This window comes from Rhinatrema bivittatum, chromosome 1 (genome assembly GCF_901001135.1).
Source record: "Rhinatrema bivittatum chromosome 1, aRhiBiv1.1, whole genome shotgun sequence".
NCBI lineage: Eukaryota > Metazoa > Chordata > Amphibia > Gymnophiona > Rhinatrematidae > Rhinatrema > Rhinatrema bivittatum.
This window is the reverse complement of record NC_042615.1, coordinates 427,017,701-427,038,198: the sequence shown is the minus strand read 5'-3', so window position 1 is coordinate 427,038,198 and position 20,498 is coordinate 427,017,701. Positions and strand designations below refer to the sequence as shown.

The 20,498-nt window shown below is 44.3% G+C and overlaps 1 protein-coding gene across 3 annotated transcripts in view; it reads right to left on the bottom strand.

Moving 5' to 3' along the window:
- ELP1 (elongator complex protein 1) overlaps positions 1-20,498 on the bottom strand; it is a 273,772-nt gene that overhangs the window by 180,723 nt on the left and 72,551 nt on the right. For 2 of the 3 annotated variants that reach the window (XM_029603978.1, XM_029603967.1), the window contains exon 13: positions 4,924-5,106. The exons of the other annotated variant lie outside the window; for it this stretch is intronic. In XM_029603978.1, the coding sequence (XP_029459838.1) occupies positions 4,924-5,106 (183 nt within the window). The remainder of the gene's footprint in view (positions 1-4,923; positions 5,107-20,498) is intronic. 3 annotated transcript variants of the gene reach the window in all.

Genomic DNA, 20,498 nt, shown 5'->3' with positions numbered 1-20,498 from the left:
GAATACTACAAAGAGTCACTCCAAATTCCAAAGGCCAAAACCTACCAACATAAATCATTGAGTCTTAGAGCCTTCTCTTCAGCAGGTCCAACTCTCTGGAACTCTATCCCACCTGATTTGAGACAGGAGCCATGCTCTCTAACATTTAGGAAAGACTAAAAACCTGGCTTTTCAAAAAAGCATTTCCAAGCATTGAATAAAACCTCCATTAAATAGCACAAACTCTTATTCTATAACTGGACCTAATACAAATCAACCAACCTTAAATTGACACTCATCAATACCTTCTGAGCTTTTATCATACCATTATCGTATTTATGCATCCGGTTATTTATGTACCGTCTCATAGTGATGTACCGCCACAGTTACTCACATATTCTTATTTAATCACTTTGCTACTCTATTACATTAATAGGCCAAAATGTAAATATTGCTCTGTACAATCTCTCCCCTTTTCCAGTTCCAAGTTGATTTCCCTGATTTTTTGTAACTTTCTCACATCCTTTATTTGATTCACTGTATTTATTCACTGTATTTAAAGTTCAAGGTTCTTACTGAGAACATTGTTTTAAGTTATGTTATGCTTTACACACTCTGTTAATTGTAAACCGGGTTGATGTGATGCCTGTCATGAAACTCGGTATAACAAAAACAATAAATAAATAAATAAATAAAATATAGGTGCATCAGCACTCCCCGTCTTCCTGAGGGGTGCTGCCACCACCACCATCACCTTGGTGAAGGTCCGTGGGGCCTTTGCCAGCCCAAACGGTAGGACGCAAAATGGAAAATGCATGCCAAGGATGTTGAACCGTAGAAACCTATGATGGTCAGGTCAGAATCCTATACGCAAGTATGCCACAGTCAGATCCAGGGACGCCCAGAACTCCCCCTTGCGCACTGCTGCAAGAACTGAGCGGAGAGTTTCCATATGAAAATGAAGAACCTTGAGAGAGACGCATTCACCTTCTTCAAATTCAGAATTGGACGAAAAGTCCCTTCCGGTTTTTTTTTCTTGGAACCACAAAGGAAATGGAGTAATTCTCTGTTCCATGTTCCTCCACTGGGATGGGAACGATAGCTCCCAGCATCTGAAGACGGCCGAGGGTCTGCTCTCTCGCTTCTCTCTTTTGCTTGGATGCGCAATGTGAGACCATAAATAGAACCCTTACTGGACGCGCAAACTCCAAGGAGTAACCCTGCCGTATCACGCTTAAAACCCCAGGTCCATAGTGATGTTAGCCCACTCCTTGTAAAAAAGAGTCAACCGACCCCTAAAACCGGGATGGAGGAATGGACCGGCATTGACACATTATGTGGAATTGGCTCCAGCACCTGCCTGTCTGGAGCCATCTCTGTTCGGCTTCCTGACTCAAAAGGATTGGTTCCAGGACTGTTGTCTTCCGGAGGCTTGAGTCTGGGTTCCTCTTGAGGACCTCCCCTGCCAAAATCGTCAAATCCCTCAACATCGAGAGCGAACAGAAGAGGAAATTCTCGCTCCCTGAGGCTTGTCCTCAGGCAACTTGAGAACCTTACTCTCTTCGAGATTTTAATCAGCTCCTCCAATCCCCCAAATAAAGGCTTTCCCTTAAAGGGCAACTTTCCTAACTGGGATTTGGATGAGACATCCACCGACCAGTTCCACAACCAAAGGAGTCTCCTAAGACCACAGTCATCATTGTCCTATAGGATGTCTTAAAGAGGTAATAGAACGCATCCACGCCATAGGCTACTGCAGATTACAGCCGTTCCGCCTGCTTAGCCTCCTGGGAGGACATGGACATCAGCCGGCAACTGCTGCACCTAATGAAGCCCAGCTAAAAGCATAAAACTGCTGCATACTGCAGCTCGAAGGCCGAGCACAGACACTTCAAAATCTTCTTCAGATGGACCTCCAGCTTCCTAGCCTGCAGATCCTTCAAAGCCATGGCACCAGCCACCGGGATAGCCATCTTCTTGGTCACTGCCGACACTGAGGCGTCCACCTTTGGAAGTCGAAAGAGGTCCAGCGTGATCTCGGGTAAAGGATATAATTTATCCAAAGCCCATCCAACCTTCAAACCCACCTCTAGAGTCACTCTCTGACTACTAGCTCTTTTTTTTTTTTGACGGACTCATGAAAGGAAATGCTATCGTGGGACCTCTTAGGCTATCCCCGACCAGGTCCACCTCCGTGTGATCAGACGCTTTCTGTGGAACTTTCAATTACAGCTGCACCAAAACATAGGGAAATAGGGGTCCCAACACTTCCCTGCAGAACAGGCACACCACCTGAGGATGGAGCCCATCCACAGGTGGGCCTTCCCCCCTGTCTCTCCTCCAGACCTTGCCCTCCCAGGGAAGGATCCACTTTAGGAGAATCTGCTCCAGCAGGGTCTCTGACCTCGGAAAACATTCGAGCAAAAAATCCATTGCCACAGAGCACTGTGAGGGCCCTCCTAAAGGCTTATTGAATCATGGTAGTCCCCGAAAAACCTGTGTGCTGGCCAAGCCTAAAGTGGGGCCTAGCTCACCAGAAGGCCATTCAACACTCTCAGAAGCCCACTTCTCCTTACCCCAACGGGATCGGGAACGATGTTGGTACGGCATGCCGAGCAAGGAGACCGGAAGAAGTCTTTCCGAAACCCCTCCAAACGTCTCTGGATCGGGAAGTAAATCCTTCTCTTCTTTCTTTTTTTACTAACCTGGGCTCAGCGCTTACAGGCTGAGTACAAAGATTGTCTCCGGCTGTGGGGGGAGAGGGCTTTGGCTGTCACCGCCACACACAGCTTCCTGCACCTGCTGCCTTTCAGCTGATTAAGCAGCAAAGTCCACACCAGGAACCAGCTACCAGGCCAAGGCACACTTCTGAGGGATCTCGGAAATCACCTCAGGAATTCTCAACTGGGGAATGGACTTTTAGGTATCACTGCAGGAGAGTGGGGTTCAATTTTTTCTCCAATTTAAAAATAGAATTTCTTCTTCCAAAAAGTACAGCGATCCCCATAGGGAAAGCATGTCCACCATCTGCTGGAGACAGAGAAATACTGATGGGCTGAGGTGACTGCAGGGGAGCATGTAGGGTGACATCAGCTTTGAAACCTGACTCCGACTCCATCTGCTGGCAGGGGAGCATAAACCCATTGGTCCTGAATCCATCTGGCTACACACTAGGAAATGGATATAATTTAACCCCTTTAAAATTAGCTTCTGGAGACACCCATTCAAGATCAATAAGATCCTTGACCGCCCTATGCAGGGGAAAGGATTTAGAGGGCTTTCAAATACTGGACATAATGGGGTGTACAGCAGAACTGGGACCTTTCTCTTTTGTCCTCAGCAGTATTTAAAACCCATAAGGACTGAGAAGTTAAGGGTGAAAGTTCTTCCTTATGAAAGAGACACACCAGGGAAGAGCTATCTTCTCCCTCTGGAAATTCAATTTCTTCCAAGTTTTCTCCACTGTCACCTTCCCTCAGAACCTGAATGCCCTCAAGGGATTCCTTTAATCTGGATGACTTGGCTTCATTCATCTCGTCATCGTCATCTTTTCTGTGCCTCTTCTGTCCCAAACCTCCTGGAGCCCCCTGGGGAGAAGGGTCCACTAGAGTGGACCATGGGACAAAGCTTTGCCCCATACAAAAAGCCTGGTGTAAACATTTAAAAAATTTTTAGAAACTGAAGACCAGGCCAATAAAGATGCTCCAGTGAATTCAGAACATCTTCCTGCGCCGCATAACTAAGAGAGGGAGACTCCAGCTTTTTTTATCTCTCTACCACACTTCTAACATGGTTTCCATCCTACCATAGCAGCCAACCCGCTGGCGGGAACTGTCAGAAAAGTCAGCCCCATCAATGCGATTTAAACCCTGGAGCAGCAGAATCACCTTGCTGCTCAGCCCCTTTCTCTCCTCTCCACAAGCCTGGCAAAAACTTTGAACCTTCCCCAGTTTGTTGTCACTGCACCCTGCACCTGACGCACAGTATAGTCCTCTACTTGTGCTCAGCCACCAAAGACATGGCTCACCTGCACTGCTGCCCCACCACGGCCAGAGGAACTAAAAAGGAGTGCCTGACTCGCCCAAGACCCCGAGTACCACTGAAGATCCTCTTACTTTCCTGTTCACCTCTTTTTTTTTTTTTTTTTTAAACACCACCGCCAAGGAAATCCAAGACAAAGTAATCTGTTTTTTTTTTTTGTTTTTTTAAATTAAGCATATGAGGTAGAGAAGGATCTCAAATAAAGGAATCAATAAACCATGAGAAAGAAGGAGGGGTGATGGGGAAGCTAATTAAAGACTAAATCTGAAGACTAAACCAGCAAAACTGGAAGCCCCCTGGCCCAGGGTTATGCTCAACTGATGAAGGAAGTACAAGGCTTTCACCTCAGGAGCTGCCCTTTCAAATTTGAAAATCTACTTCATCTAGCTTAACCAGGCCTCAGCTCACAGAACGTGATGCTAGCCTATCATCAGCTGGAGACTGAGAACACTGGAGGCTGAGGTCAGCATAGGAGACTATAAGGGATGGTGTTAGCGAACCTGTTAGTCTCTGTTGCCATCTGTTGGGTTGGAGGGCATAACCCATTCGTTTAGATTGGTCTGACTGGCTAAGAGGAAAACAGAAATGCCAGTATGCACCAGGGAGACAGCAGTCACAGAATAGGAAACAGAGAATCCTTGCATGACCAGCTATTTTTCGTTGTGAAAGATTTCTCACTATTATTTAAGTATATTTTCCAGCATACCAAGTTCAAAAACTACATGTATACAGAAGAGTAAGGCATGATATAAAAGAAAAGTTCAAAAGTACAAAAAACAAAAGGGGTAAATACATCAGACACGAACCCAGTAGAGAAAGAAAATAATATTGATATTTCCCCACACCAAGGAAACAGCGTATTACCGCCACCACGACTTCAACTCATAGATCAATTATCCTTACCTGACCTCCACGCATATGTCCTCCTCTCCATTTTCTGATGAGGTCAGTGTTAAATGGTAGATAACAGACTGGGAGGAAGACTGTCTGTGGCCGACAGCCAGGAAGGTGTCATCTTGCACCCAGGTCAGATGCTGGAGCCTCAGCGGATTAATCCCCTTCTCCTCACCCGCCTCAAAATTAACTCTGTTTTAAATAATCCAAAACATTAAAAAACGGCATTTTGGCAACTGGAATAACTGCTTAGCGATACTCTTCTGCCTATTTTCTGTCAATTACATGCCAAGTTCAAAAGATCCCTAAATAATATCAATTGTATATCAAAAACACATACACAACATAAAGGAGAACATTTTCAAAGGCTTAGCAGCCTTATACCATGAGTAAAAGTAGAATTAACTGGCCTAAAACTGGCCATATCTGGCTAAAATGAAATTACTACTTATCTGATAATTCTCTTTCCTTGAATACAGTCAGACCAGTCCGGACAAGTGGGTTATGCACGCCCACGAACAGATGGAGACAGAACAGGCGGCTCACTGTCGTCACTCCTTATATTTCTCCATGCTGACACCAGCCTGCCAGAATTCCTATAACAAGACAACTGAGGACGTTAACAAATCATAATAGTGGTTATTACATCTATCATTATTATAATAATTATCTTGTATTTCCAGAAAAAAACTAAGGAAAAAGCAACAAATGAAGAGTGACCAACAGTAGCATAAGAAACCACTCACCTGCGGCAAAGCATAGGAAGCCATAATGCTATCCAACCCTGCTTACTGGCCTGTGAAAAACATTTGCTGCAAGGCATAGAGTAAACAAAGACACTGAAGAGAGCAGTAGCGCAGGGAGGGTTTCGGACTAATCCTACTGTATTCAAGGAAAAGAAATGATCAGGTAAGTAGTACTTTCGTCTTAGTTTTCATCCAGGGATTCCAGTCCAGACAAGTGGGATGTACCCAATCTACTCCCTAATAGGGTGGGGCGCTGCCCAAAGCCACTGCAAAACTGCTGAGGCAACAGATGCTCTCTCTCTGCAACCCTGACAGCCAGACTGCAACATCCAGAAAAGCATACAATATAGACTAAGATGCTTCCTTACAGATCTCCAAGAACAGACCAATAGCAACTCTGTCCAAGAAGAAACCTGAGCCCTTGTGGAATGACCCCAAATCTAGCTCAGCAACGGAGTATCAGATGCTACATAAAACTGCTGTAAATTTCTCATTAAACCAGAACACTACTGTAACCCTAGTGAGCGCCCCACTTTTCTGTACTCCACTATACAGGCCAAAAATTAGATTAGATCTCCTGAAAAAGGTCAGAGATCCTGAGATTTTGTAAAGGATGTCCCCTCACACCCAAGGATTGAAGAAGCACGCATTCCTCCGAAAGTCTCAACCTGCTAAACGAAGAGCAGTGTTAGGAGTCGTGGCAACCCAGTCAACCACCAAAGCTGCCGGACCCATCATCACAGCAGAGATGCCGCCACTATGCTGCCCTGCTGCAATTCTTCTTAGGCAGGCGTGTGCATTGCGCCCCTCTTGTGGGCTCTGTGGCGGGAATCCTGAGTACTGGCGCCTCCTCATGACATTGCCAAGGCTCCTATTTAAGCCTCAGCACTGCAGCAGACAGACACCTCCGCAACAGTCTCCTGCTTGCAGTACATGCTGCTGCTTCCTGCATCCCTGGATCCTGCCTTCTCTTGCAGGCTTGCCTGTTCCATCGCTTGCCTTGTCTCCCCTTACTCGTCTCAACCAGTGTCTTCAGTATGTTTTCATCCATCCTTGGCTTGTCTCTCCGGATCTTGTCCTCTTGCCTGGACTTGACCACGCTTGCCTGCCATCTGGATCTGACCCTTTGCCTGGCCTTGACCACCTGCCCTGACCTGGTGTGTCTCTGGACTCTAGTTAATCACCACCACCCTAGAGATCCACCTAAGACCTGCCATTTGCCAGAACCCAAGGGCTCAAATCGCGGGGGAGAAGGCTGATAAAGGTGAAGCTCTAGACTGCCCTGCTACAGGGTACGATCGCCAGCTGCCAGCATAGGCCTCAGGAGTTCATCCTCGAGGTTGCATCAACTATGCTGCAGCACTAAGGGCTCACACACCCGCTACCATTCACAAGCAGGAACTTGATTGGTTAAAATGAATTCCGAAACTGTTTACAGCAGAAAAAAATGAACTATAAAAAGTTGAACCCAATCTCTGAAAATCGTAAGAAAATGTGTATTAGTAGGAAGAACAAGCAGTTTAGCAGAATTAGTATTAAACTTTCTTTAAATACCTCCAAAACTGAATTTTTATTAATTCATAGACCTCACTCCATCTGTCAGGATGACTGTTTCAATAATAGATAACCTTAGTTTTCCTATTAATGCACCTATAAAAAGCTTAGGTATCTGGATTGACCCTTCTCTTTCTTTTCAACCACAAATAAGTCCATAATCAAAGTTGGCTTTTTTAAATTATGTGTATTAGCTGGTCTACACCATCTGTATACCCTGCAACGGAAAGCATTACGGCGACAAAGTATCAAATTGTTCTATTATCTTGAAGGTTTCTGCAAATGAAAGAGATAATGACTTTTAAATGATGGTCATATCGATATGGCTATACAAAGTAATAAGATTTTTAAGATAACCTATATTATTTATTTATTTAACAGTTTTTTATACCGACCTTCATAGTAATAACCATATCGGATCGGTTTACATTTAACAGGGAATAACTGGAGTAACAATTAAGAACATAAGAACATAAGAAAATGCCATACTGGGTCAGACCAAGGGTCCATCAAGCCCAGCATCCTGTTTCCAACAGTGGCCAATCCAGGCCATAAGAACCTGGCAAGTACCCAAAAACTAAGTCTATTCCATGTAACCATTGCTAATGGCAGTGGCTATTCTCTAAGTGAACTTAATAGCAGGTAATGGACTTCTCCTCCAAGAACTTATCCAATCCTTTTTTAAACACAGCTATACTAACTGCACGAACCACATTCTCTGGCAACAAATTCCAGAGTTTAATTGTGCGTTGAGTAAAAAAGAACTTTCTCCGATTAGTTTTAAATGTGCCCCATGCTAACTTCATGGAGTGTCCCCTAGTCCTTCTACTATCCGAAAGAGTAAATAACCGATTCACATCTACCCGTTCTAGACCTCTCATGATTTTAAACACCTCTATCATATCCCCCCCTCAGTCGTCTCTTCTCCAAGCTGAAAAGTCCTAACCTCTTTAGTCTTTCCTCATAGGGGAGTTGTTCCATTCCCCTTATCATTTTGGTAGCCCTTCTCTGTACCTTCTCCATCGCAATTATATCTTTTTTGAGATGCGGCGACCAGAATTGTACACAGTATTCAAGGTGCGGTCTCACCATGGAGCGATACAGAGGCATTATGACATTTTCCGTTTTATTCATCATTCCTTTTCTAATAATTCCCAACATTCTGTTTGCTTTTTTGACTGCCGCAGCACACTGAACCGACGATTTCAATGTGTTATCCACTATGACACCTAGATCTCTTTCTTGGGTTGTAGCACCTAATATGGAACCCAACATCGTGTAATTATAGCATGGGTTATTTTTCCCTATATGCATCACCTTGCACTTATCCACATTAAATTTCATCTGCCATTTGGATGCCCAATTTTCCAGTCTCACAAGGTCTTCCTGCAATTTATCACAATCTGCTTCAAGTAAACGAGAGCTAAACAATAGGTGGGAATAAGTCAAAGTTACAATCAACAGGGAAAGAGAACTTGGAAGCTTGCGACAAGCTGGAAAGAAGATAAGGCAGGAGAAATATAAAGTGTTACCGTAGAGTGTACGGTTAAAAACTTAATAGGTGCTTTAACCTGGAAGAGTCAGAGTCCATTCTTGAGTGTAAATGCCAGGTTGGGTACGAGTGAAGGTCAAACTAGTGAATGTCTGGTGGATCGGTGAAGGCTTGGAGAAAGAGCCAGGTTTTAAGTCTTTTTCTATAAGTTAAAAGGCAGGGCTCCAGTCTGAGATTTGATGGGATGCTATTCCAGATAGATGGGTCAGCTATCGAAAAAGCTCTGTCTTTGGTTGTAGAGAGGCGTGAGGCTTTAGTGGGGGGAAATTTCGGAGTGCCTTTGAGAATATCCCTAGTTGGTCTGTTGGAGGAGTGGAGTTTGAATGGGATTTCCAGGTCGAGTTGAAGATGATGATGGATGGTTTTATGAATTAAGGTGATTGATTTGTATAGAATTCTGAAATTAACTGGTAACCAATGTAGGTTCCTGAGGATGGGTGAGATGTGTTCGCCGCGGCTGGTACTGGTCAGTAATCTCGCTGCCGCGTTTTGAATCATCTGCAGTGGTTTGGTAGTGGATTTGGGGAGGCCTAGGAAAAGGGCACTGCAGTAGTCTATTTTGGCGAATAGTAGCGCTTGGAGGACTGTCCTGAAGTCATGGAAGAATAAGAGTGGTTTAAGTCGTTTTAGAACCTGTAGTCTGTAGAAACAGTCTTTGGAAGTTGTGTTGACCATTTTCTTTAGGTTTAGTCGATTGTCTAGTATTACTCCAAGGTCTCTAACCTGCTTGCAGGTAATGTGAGAAGAGTGTGGTGATGGTGGGGCGATATTGTTTTCATTTGAGGAGATATGGAGCAGCTCTGTCTTGGAGGCGTTGAGAACCAGGTTTAAGCTGTTGAGTAGATTAGTGATGGAAAGAAGGCAATTATTCCAGTGAGTGAGCGCTTTTGATATTGATTCTGTTATAGGGATTAGAATCTGCACGTCGTCTGCGTACAGATAATGAATTAGGTTGAGATCTGTTAACAGTTGGCAGAGGGGGAGGAGGTATATATTAAAGAGGGTAGGGGATAAGGAGGAGCCTTGTGGTACACCCAGAGTTGATTTTGTTAGGGGTGACTCTTTATTGTTGATTTTGAAAGTCCTATTGTTGAGGAAGGACTTGAACCAGTTGTGGGCAGATCCGGAGATGCCGATATCTGCTAGGCGATCCAGCAGGATGGTATGGTTGACGGTGTCGAATGCCGCTGAGATGTCTAACAGGACTAGTAAAAAGGAGTGTCCTTTGTCTAACCCCATAATAATATGGTCTGTAAGAGAAATGAGGAGGGTTTCCGTGTTGCATGATTTACGGAAACCATATTGCGAAGGGTATAGGATCTTGTGGTCTTCTAGATATTCAGAAAGTTGGGTGTTTACCAGTTTCTCCGTTAGTTTGGCAACGAAAGGGAGGTTAGAGATGGGTCTGAAATTAGCTAGAGCAATCTAATAATTAAGTTTGGGTCTGAAATTAGCTAGAGCAATCTAATAATTAAGTTTCAGGGGACTAATGGTTTACAGGGGTGTAAGCATGTAGTTTATGTGAGTTGAAGTATGAATCGGAATGAATGAATGAATGGTTGGTTGGGTTGTCCTGTTAAAAAAAATATGAGTATCACTGGTTAAAGATATGACTACGTCATCTTTTACATTATCATGATTTTCTCATTATTGTTCGTGTGATTATCTTCCCCCACATTAATTATTGTAATATTCTTTATTTTGGTCTTCCTTTTAACTTCTTATATCCACTACAATTGCTTCCTAATTTTGTAACCAGACAGATTACTGCTGCTAAATGTTATGATCATATTACTCCTGTACTTGAGAAGCTGAAATGGCTACCAATTCAGCAACAAATCTTGGCATGACTATTTTTAAGCTATTAAGTACATATTCTGGTTCATGGGCTAATATCCTGTTAAAATTATATAAACCTTCATGTGAATTAAGATCTTCTCAACGTGGATTGCTTGATAAACCATCTGTTCATCATGCCCATCTCTCGGTAACAAACCCATTTTTTGGAATTCTTTACAGATGGAACTTCGGATGCTGGACTGCCTCAAGAAATTTAGACTTCTTTTAAAAGGTTTTTATTGAAACAAGCATTTTTTTTGAGAACAGTATGCTTGACTTCTTTTATCATATTTTGAGGCTTGTGATCTCCTTATGTTTGTGATTTTATTAAGTCTTTTATGCGTTTTACGTTTATATTTTGATATTTATGTTTTTATTGTGAATGTAATTTATATTGTAAATCATTTAGGCCTTTTTTGTGTTAAGCGACTAATAAATTCAATAAATGAAATTAAAATGAAATGCACACTACCCTAAGGCCTGTCTCTTTTTTTTGCAAAACACTAAGGGCCATCAAAATGTCCACCACAGGAAAACAAAATTCCTCGTTCTCCTGTGGATTCAAGCAGGTCTTTCATAAACTTAATGAAGTCTACAGGGAACAAGGGAGATTCCGCCATCTGCTAGCAGACCTAAACAAGCACCTGGCTAAAAATTAAATACACTAAGTCCTTCCCACAAAGAAGACCATAGCAGCAATATCCACCCCTTTCTGTGAACATCCTTTCCCACTTCTGGAAATCTGCAGAAACCAGACAAAGAAGCCTGAGAAATTCTGTCAGGGATGAGGTTGATTCAGAACTAGAACTTCCAAGTTATGGGGTGGTATTCTGTGCAGACAGGCACATCAGGGATCGCTATTATTGATCCTTTCAGCAACTGGAACAGCCGTGACAAAGACATCCGTGGTGCTGGAGATTCTTTCTTCCATTTCTCTGCAACACTGAAATAACACTGGAACTAAGAGAGCAGAAGGCTAGCTTTCCTCTACAGAAAAGACATCATATCAGGAGGTACTCTCCTTCCTCTGGGCCCTTTTCACTGATCCCTTGTGTCAATCTGTTAAGGCCCTCCAGGTGAACCCGTGAAAATATCTGTGCTGCTGGGCTTAGTCTATACCACCCTGGGTTTCAACTGAGGGCAATGATATTGGGAAACTGCAAGGAGTTCCTAAAACTGTACCCTGCCCCTTATAAAATGCATAGACCGTTGGCAAAAAATAAATCTCATAAATACGGTGTAAAAACAGAAGGAATCCTCCTTCACAAAAAAATCCTTCACCACTATCACTGCTGCTGCAGCAGCCTAAGACAGACGAATCCAAAACATGTCCCTCAAGTCAAAGAATAAAGGAACAAACACCTCAGGTACTGTGGCAGAAACCAAAAAAAACCAGCCCCACAGGGTATGGGAAGAGGACCATACTCCCCCCCAGCATTGCAGCAGTTAAGGTGGCCAGAAAGCAATCACGAAATCCACAACATGCCCTTGAAGAAAAGTCTCTGAAGCTGAAAACACCTTTCCTCCTCCATGGTGGCCCATATCTTACTATGAGTTCCCTTCAAATCCAGGGGTATTAAGGATCTGAGTCAAGTCCTGTAGCTGCATCCTGCCCCTATAAAGGCTTCCAGACTTTGGCAATTTCCTGCAAGATTATTTCCCTGGGCCAGAAAGAAGCATCCAGTATGGATTGAAGTAGTCCTATTATAACAGCATCTGGAACATTCTAGGAAGAGCTGGAGGGTCGTCAAGCTGGTGGTGGACCGGGCACTGCAAGGTTTTGGTCCTAAGGCACCAACGGCACCAGACCCGGTGCTGCCCGTCCTCATACCACTTCTAGAGAAGTTTAACGTGCTCATCGGTACATTACTGACCCAGTTGGCATTGGTTCACGGGACAACATCAGTGCCCGCCTGGGTACAGAATCCTCCCCTTACTGATAAAGTGGTCATTGCCTTTCCTTCGAGCAGGAAGCTCCACAGAGGTTAGCGGAGATGCCAAGGCCTGCCACTGTAGATGGGGAAGCCACTGCAAAATCCAAAACACACCTCTCTCCAGGCAGGAGGACCAGCCCTGGATTTGTCAATAGCTACTAGAGATGTGAATCGTGTGATCGATCGTCAGGGGGAGGGAATCGGATCGTCGCGGCTTTGTTTTTTTAAATATCGTGTAAATCGTAAATCGGGGGAGGGCGGGAAAACCGGCACACTAAAACAACCCTAAAACCCACCCCGACCCTTTAAAATAAATCCCCCACCCTCCCGAACCCCCCCAAAATGTCTTAAATTACCTGGGGTCCAGTGGGGGGTCCCGGTGTGATCTTCCACTCTCAGGCCACGGGTGCGTTGATAGAAATGGCGCCGGCGCTACCTTTGCCCTGTCATATGCCCTGTCATATGACAGGGCAAAGGTAGCGCCGGCGCCATTTTGGTTCCTGTCCCCCGACGTCACGAGCGTAGGAGATCGCTCCCGGACCCCCGCTGGACCCCCAGGGACTTTTGGCCAGCTTGGGGGGCCCTCCTGACCCCCACAAGACTTGCCAAAAGTCCAGCAGGGGTCCGGGAGCGACCTCCTGCCGGCACACTAAAACAACCCCATATTGCAAAATGGCGCCGGCCGTATGGCTGGCGCCATTTTGCAATACGGCCATACGGCCGGCGCCAAAATCGTATGGCCATATTGCCATTTTGCAATACGGCAACACGATTCGAGTGCAGGAGGTCGTTCCCAGACCCCCGCTGGACTTTTGGCAAGTCTTGTGGGGGTCAGGAGGCCCCCCAAGCTGGCCAAAAGTCCCTGGGGGTCCGGGAGCGATCTCCTACGCTCGTGAAGTCAGGGGGCAGGAACCAAAATGGCGCCAGCGCCATTTCTATCAACGCACCCGTGGCCCGAGAGTGGAAGATCACACCGGGACCCCCCCCCCCCACTGGACCCCAGGTAATTTAAGACATTTTGGGGGGGTTCGGGAGGGTGGGGGATTTATTTTAAAGGGTCGGGGTGGGTTTTAGGGTTGTTTTAGTGTGCCGGTTTTCCCGCCCTCCCCCTTCCCCCGATTTACGATTTTTGACGATAAATCGGGGAATTCCTATTATATATCGCCTCTAACGATTTTTGACGATTTAAAATATATCGGACGATATTTTAAATCGTCAAAAAACGATTCACATCCCTAATAGCTACCCATTACCTTGGGCCTAGGGCAGCAAACATTTAGGGATTGCAGGCTGGCTTAGATTTGCAGGTTTCCATGTCTGCTTAATCTCATTCAGCAGAGAACAGCCTTCTGCTACCCTGTTATAGACCCTTACAGGAAGTGGGGGGTTAAAAGTACCAAACATGCCTAGGGGTGACAAAATCCTAAATTCGTCCTTGAGGAGGGCCATGCCCCCCACCCCACTCCGTCAGTGCTTCACTGCAACAAAATGGACATTAGAATCCCTCTGAAACCTGGGCTCTGGTGGGAAAGTGTCACCTGAACATGGTGTCAGCCAGAGATCACCTCGTATACACATCTCACTATGGTGATTTTGAACTTCTCAGCAATCCCGGCAATATATACTACTTTCCTCAGGTTAGATGCTGACCAGAGTGTGGTTCTGTTATGTGTTCTGCTTGTGCCAGCATCATGCTTGACAGTGAATGACCCTTGATCCCCTAGAAATTAACAAAGGGATACTTCAAACAGCACCAAATTGCTGACCAGCACCTAAGGAGATTGTGGCAGTCCAGGTACACAAGATCCTTAAGGAATTACTGCTGAGGATATGGAAACACCCACTCACAGTGCCTCCCATCAATAAGGCAGACGGGGTTTACTTCATCCAGAAGACTGCGGGATTCAATAAGCGTCAGCTGCCCGACCAGTCTGTGGTGGTCGAATCCGCCCTCAAGAGGGCGAAGCTCTCTTGGACTCATTCCTTGGCACCCCCAGGGAAGGACCAAAGGGCAGTGGATGCTCTTGGGAGAAAGATATTTCAGGACGCTATGCTTATTGCCCACACTGCCACCTACCTACATGAGCCAGTACTCACAGAACATCTGGAAGCAGGTGCAGGAGGTGGCTGAGCAGCTGCCTCAAAAGCAAGACATCCCATGTCGCTAGTGCATAAGGGCCTGGAGTGCGGAAAACATGAGGTCCTTACGATCTTCGATGTTTTCAAGATGGCAGATGATTATGATTATTTTATGATAATTTTATATTTTTTATTATTTAATTTATATTTTATTATGGAATTAGTCCATGATAATGTTTTAGGTTAGCTATATCTGTATTGTTTTAGTATGTTTATAATATTGTAATCTGTAATTGATGGGGGGTTATTTTACTTTGTGATTATGACTTTATTATGTGATTATGGAACAACATCCCAGCTGACCTCAGAATGGAACCCTGCCTACCAACATTGAAGAAAAAACTTAAGACCTGGCTTTTCCGCCAAGCCTTCTCAGATACCCATGACACACAATAGTCGACAGAACTTCCTTTAGGAGCAATGGATTTCCATATTAACCCTAAGCCCAGAATAAGAGCCTCCTGACTGCTCTGTTTATACTAATAATTTCTCCGTTATCTCTAGCCTTTCCTTCCTTCCAGCAGTCTATGCCTCCAAGTTAATTTCCCTGTTAAATGTAACTTTGCTTTTTCATGTTCAACCTTTTGTTTTGGTTACTGTTCTTGGTTCAGTTCCCCTATTCGATGTGAACCGACCTGATATGGTCTCTACCATGAAGGTCGGTATAGAAAAGTGTTAAATAAAAATAAAATTTTCTGGGCATCATATATTATGTTTTAATTTTGTTTAATTTTGAAGAATGCTTTGATTATTTATGTATTGTCTTTTAAAGAACTCTGTAAACCGGCTTGAAGTTATTTACGAAAGTTTCGGTATATAAAATGATCAAATAAATAAATAAATAATAAAATGGCATCAAGAGTCTTTGCAACAAGAAATGGTGCCCCCAGAATGGAAATGGCTACCAGAGGTACAGGAACGACTCACTGATGTGCCGTGTGACCCAACTTCGGAACCACCATGAAGCCCTCCAACAACTGTCTGCCAGCACTCCTCATACAAAAGGGCTGGCAAGACTGGGGCCAAGGAACTCTTTCTTTTGCCAAAGGAAGTACTATCCTCCGACTCCTTGCTCCCATCAACACCATCAGGGCTCCTGTGGCTGACCCAGGCAGCAGAGAGCCCCCAAGCCCCAGCCGGCGACTCAGTCAGCTTGAAGAATGGGGTTTTGACTGGGCCATAGGGAGCGAAAGCCAGTTGCCTGCACCCGGGATGATGGACCTACCGGTCTGGGAACGGCTGCGGCTCTTTGTATACCAGTGGCCCAGTATAACTTCGGACCAGTGGGTTCTGTCCATCATCTGCCAAGGGTACCAACTGAACTTATTGGATGTCCCGCCAAATTGCCCTCTGTGCCCATTTTGGGGGCTGGTAGCACATCAGGAAGTACTACTAGCTGAGCTTAATGTCCAGAGCAGTCAAGCCAGTATCACCAGGGTAAAGAGGGTAGGGATTCTACTCCAGGTATTTCCTAATTCCAAAGAGAACAGGAGGACTCCATCCCATCCTAGATCTAAGGGCCTTGAACAAGTTTCTAAAAAAAGAAAAAAGTTCAAGATGGTTTCCCTCAGCACCTTGATTCCCCACTTGCAAAAAGGGGACTGGCTGTGCTCCCTCGACCTAAAGGATGAATACAACCATATCAAGATCTTCCCTGCTCACAGGAAATAACTCCAATTTGTGGTAGGAAAACAGCACTTCCAGCAAGTGTTGCTCTTTGGGCTGGCATCAGCCCCACAGATCTTCACAAAATGCCTAGCCATGATGGCGGCGCACCTTTGCAGACTGGGAGTGCATGTTTTTCCGTATTTGGACAATTGGTTGGTCAAGAGCATGTCTCAGGCAGGAGCCATCAGGTCCATGTGCTTGACCATCCGGGTGATGTGCCTGTCTGGCTGCCGGTTCAACCCAGGTGGGGGAGAAAGACACAGAATATTGGTCTGCTGCTGTAGGTAAGTATTTTTTTTTTTTATTCATATTTTATTGAATTTAAACAATTTATAATCAAGAAAACACTTCTTGTTTGAAACAGAATACAAATTAAACATTAATAATCAGGAAATTTAGACTATTACAAATATACATTATTGTATCTTTTCCAAGCCCTCAATCAGATCCAAGTTATTACCACAAGAAATTTTTGCCTAAGCTTTTTCAAAGATGAAAAATAGAAGCGGAAATCCTGTTGATATATATCATCACATAAACAAACTTATCATGTCTTACTTTCACTTATCATTAGGAGTTGAATTACCAGGTATTGGGTTTTTCCCAACCAAAAAGGCTGTTAATTGATTTGGCTGAAAAAAGACATAGGATAAACCTTGATACTTGATTAAACACTTACAAGGGAATTTCAATAAAAATTTCCAGAACTCTAGATCTTAAAACTAGGAATTGATTTCTCCTTTTTTGAGTTGTTTTAGATAAATCTGGAAATACATTCACCTTATAACCCAAAAACAACTCAGATCTATGCCTAAAAAACATTTTTAGTGACCATTCTTTTTCTGCTTCCAACAAAAAGGAAACCACTAAAGTAGCAGATACAGTCTGATCTTTCTGAGATGTTTCTAAAAATTCTGTTAGATTTAATTGCAAATTATCTGCAGGAAGTAAATCTTTACTTTCTTTTCCTTCATCTACTTTACTAATTTTCCCTGTTGGTATATAATAAATCCTAGATGTTACTGGTAAAGCCGCTTCTGGGACTTTCAAAATCTCTAACATATATTTTTTCCACATCTCTTTAGGTGATATCACTTGACTTTTGGGAAAATTAATAAAACGTAAATTGTTTCCCCTCAGAGTGTTTTCTATATTTTCTAACTTAGTAGTCAGAATCTGATTTTCTTTCATTATAGCACTCTGGATAACTTTATTGCTCTCTAATTCTATTTTCACTTTAGCAATGTTCTCTTTATCTATATTAATTTCTTTTTCTATTCCCATAAGTCTTGTATCCATTTTTTCCACATGCTTATATACCGGCGACATCTGATTGTAGATATTATCATTTAAAGACTGGATAGCGTCCCAAATAGAGTCTAAAGAAATAGTTGTTGGCTTAATCAAGTCAGCTCTTTTTAACTGTGGAAAAACATATTTTACCTCAGAGTTCTCCCCTATATTAGCTTTTCTGACATTACCCCCATGTTCCGATGATATTATCAGGGGGCTAGGCAAATCCATAGATGGTATATTCCCCTGTTCAGGTGTATTTTGGTCTTCACTGACCATCACCAGATCAGGAGTTTGAATTTGCAGCCTCTTCTCTGCAGGGTTACCTGGGGGGGTTCGTTCTATCGGGGATAGAGTGGTACACAGTTCAGGAGAGGGGCCAGGTAAATCTTTCTCCTTACCCTCACTCAGCGAACTTTCACCCGAAAACAAGATTCCACGGTGCACGTGAGCATCCATTGGGCCTAGCTTAGTTGTAACTATTTCCGGTTGGGCCTCTTTCTCTTTGGCCCTTCGTTTTCTCACAGAATGGTGCATCGTATTTTTAAGCTGTAGCCTTCTGTTTCTACTCATGTTTCACCGACGCTTCACGTTTAATCCTTGGGTCTCTTTGGGTGGAAATTTCCTGGGAAAGAGACTTCTTTATCTTTTGAATCCAAGTAAATTTAAAAAGGAAAAAATTTCTTTTTCAAAGCCATGCGCGCCCCTTCGGCGTGTGCAGCTTAGGCAGCGCGCCGGTGTCGACTGCGCGCCGCTAAGAGGGGTTGGTTTTGAGGCTTCTCGGCCGGCCCCTCGAAATGACGTCAGGAAACAATCAGCATCAGCTGCTCCTTGCCCCGTCGGGGGCCCGACTCCAGCTCCCCCCGGTATGGCAGATAACAATTCGAGCTGCACAGGTAATTCGTCTCTCCCTTCTCCACCCTGTAGGTAAGTATTAAAAGCACTGGGAGCACTTTTAAACTTAAGCCTGTTTCTGTGTCACTTTTTTTTGTTTTTGTAAATAAACTGAGCACAGCAGCGTAACATTAAGACCCTTCGGCAGCCAGAGGGGGGGGGGGGGGGGGGTAGACGAGCCCTGGACAGACTTGGTCCCCACACCTGGAAGCGGTAACAGACACAGGCTATGCACTGCACAAGGGGCAAAACCCCCCTGAGTCCGGCAAGAGCGAGGAGACGGAACCATCTCCTTAAAAAAAAAAAATCCACAACTTCCTGACTAAACTTTTTAACTTTATTGGTTTTTTTTTTGTGTAAATCATTTTTATTAAGATTTTTAGATCAGGGTTTTACAGCATTTGCGCAAAAACCTATACAAAACCAGTGAAGCACGACCAGAACAAGAAATAACTGATAACAAGTAACACTGATCAGGCAATGTACAGAAGCATATAAAGTACATTACAAGACATGAAGCTTCTCTCTGTGGAGCTAGGACTCCCATATGCTGAGAACCAAGGTATCACCATTTTGTATAACTGAAGTGAACGCCCCTCTCATTTTCTTCCTTCCCCAAAGTAACTCAGAACCCCTCCTCCCCCCCCCCCCCACCCCGCCCTACCGGTACTGAAATGTTAGGATTTCGGATATGTTTCAGATAGTTAACAATATATAACCATGAACAATGCATAATTGTCAAAACATACAGGTTTTCAAGGTATACTTGTCGATACTGCTGCGGCCAACTTCATACAACTTGAGGCATCTACTCTCCCTCCCTACGTGACTGGGCGGTAATTCTGCCACAATTTAGCAAGGCAAAAAGTTTCTCTCGCCCTCTGGGAGCCAAGAAATGTAGTCAGCCCAGAGTTGCTTAGTAGTTGTAAATTTGAAAGCAGATATTTGCCTTGCAGTCAGCAATTCCATATGCAGAAGCCATGACATCATCTTCTTCCACACTTGTACATACTGAGGTCTGGGTTCAGTCCACTGTGCCAAAATCGCAGTTTTTGCAATAAGAATAAATTTTCCCAATAATTTCGCTTGGCACTTTGTTAACTCTCCCCCTGGGCGCTCAGGCACTCCAATAAGCCACCTCCCTGGATCCAGGGGCGGCGTCCAGCCCCACAACTGGACAAGGAGACGTTGTAGAAAAAACCAAAGCGTCTGCACTGCCGGGCAAGTCCAGAAACCATGATAGAAATGAGGGGAAGGGTCGCCACAACGTATGCACTGACTGCCTGAGACTATCCCCATATGGAAGGCTTGAGTTTGAGAATAGTAGGCTTGATGCAGAAATCTGTACAGTTTTTCCCTCAAAGGCACAATTTCAACCGTGGTCGGAATATTTAGAAAGCATGCTCTCAGGTCTGTAACCGAGACTGCATTCGGAAGAATTAAGTTCCATTTTGCGGTAACAGACGACAAGCCCTGGTTTTTGACGAGATCCTTCAGAGCGGCATAATATTGGGAGCAAGTGTTGCGTTTGCCATCGTCACCAGCCAGCAACTTGCCCAATATTGCATACTGAGAAAAGTTGGGTTGAAGCTGCAATTCGTTCAGTAAAAAATGCCGCAATTGCAGGAGCCATAAAAACCCTCCTTGGGAAGCTGATATCGGTCCCGCAACTCCTGAAAGCTTAAAAGTTGAAACGTGTCAGAGTCCGCCTTTATGACTTGCCACATACAATGGAGGCCCAAAGTCGCCCATTTTTTAAAGAGAGGCTGATTCATGCCCGGCACAAAACGTGGATAGCCGCGAATGGGCAGGTAAGCCATGAAACGGACATCTAGCTTGAGCTGGTTACATAGAGATCGCCACTGAAAACGTAGGGGTTTGATAACCACTCTCTGTGCAATATAAGCCGGCAAATCGCAGCGATCCAAATGTAATATGGCCCCTGGAGCATAAGGGGCCAACCAG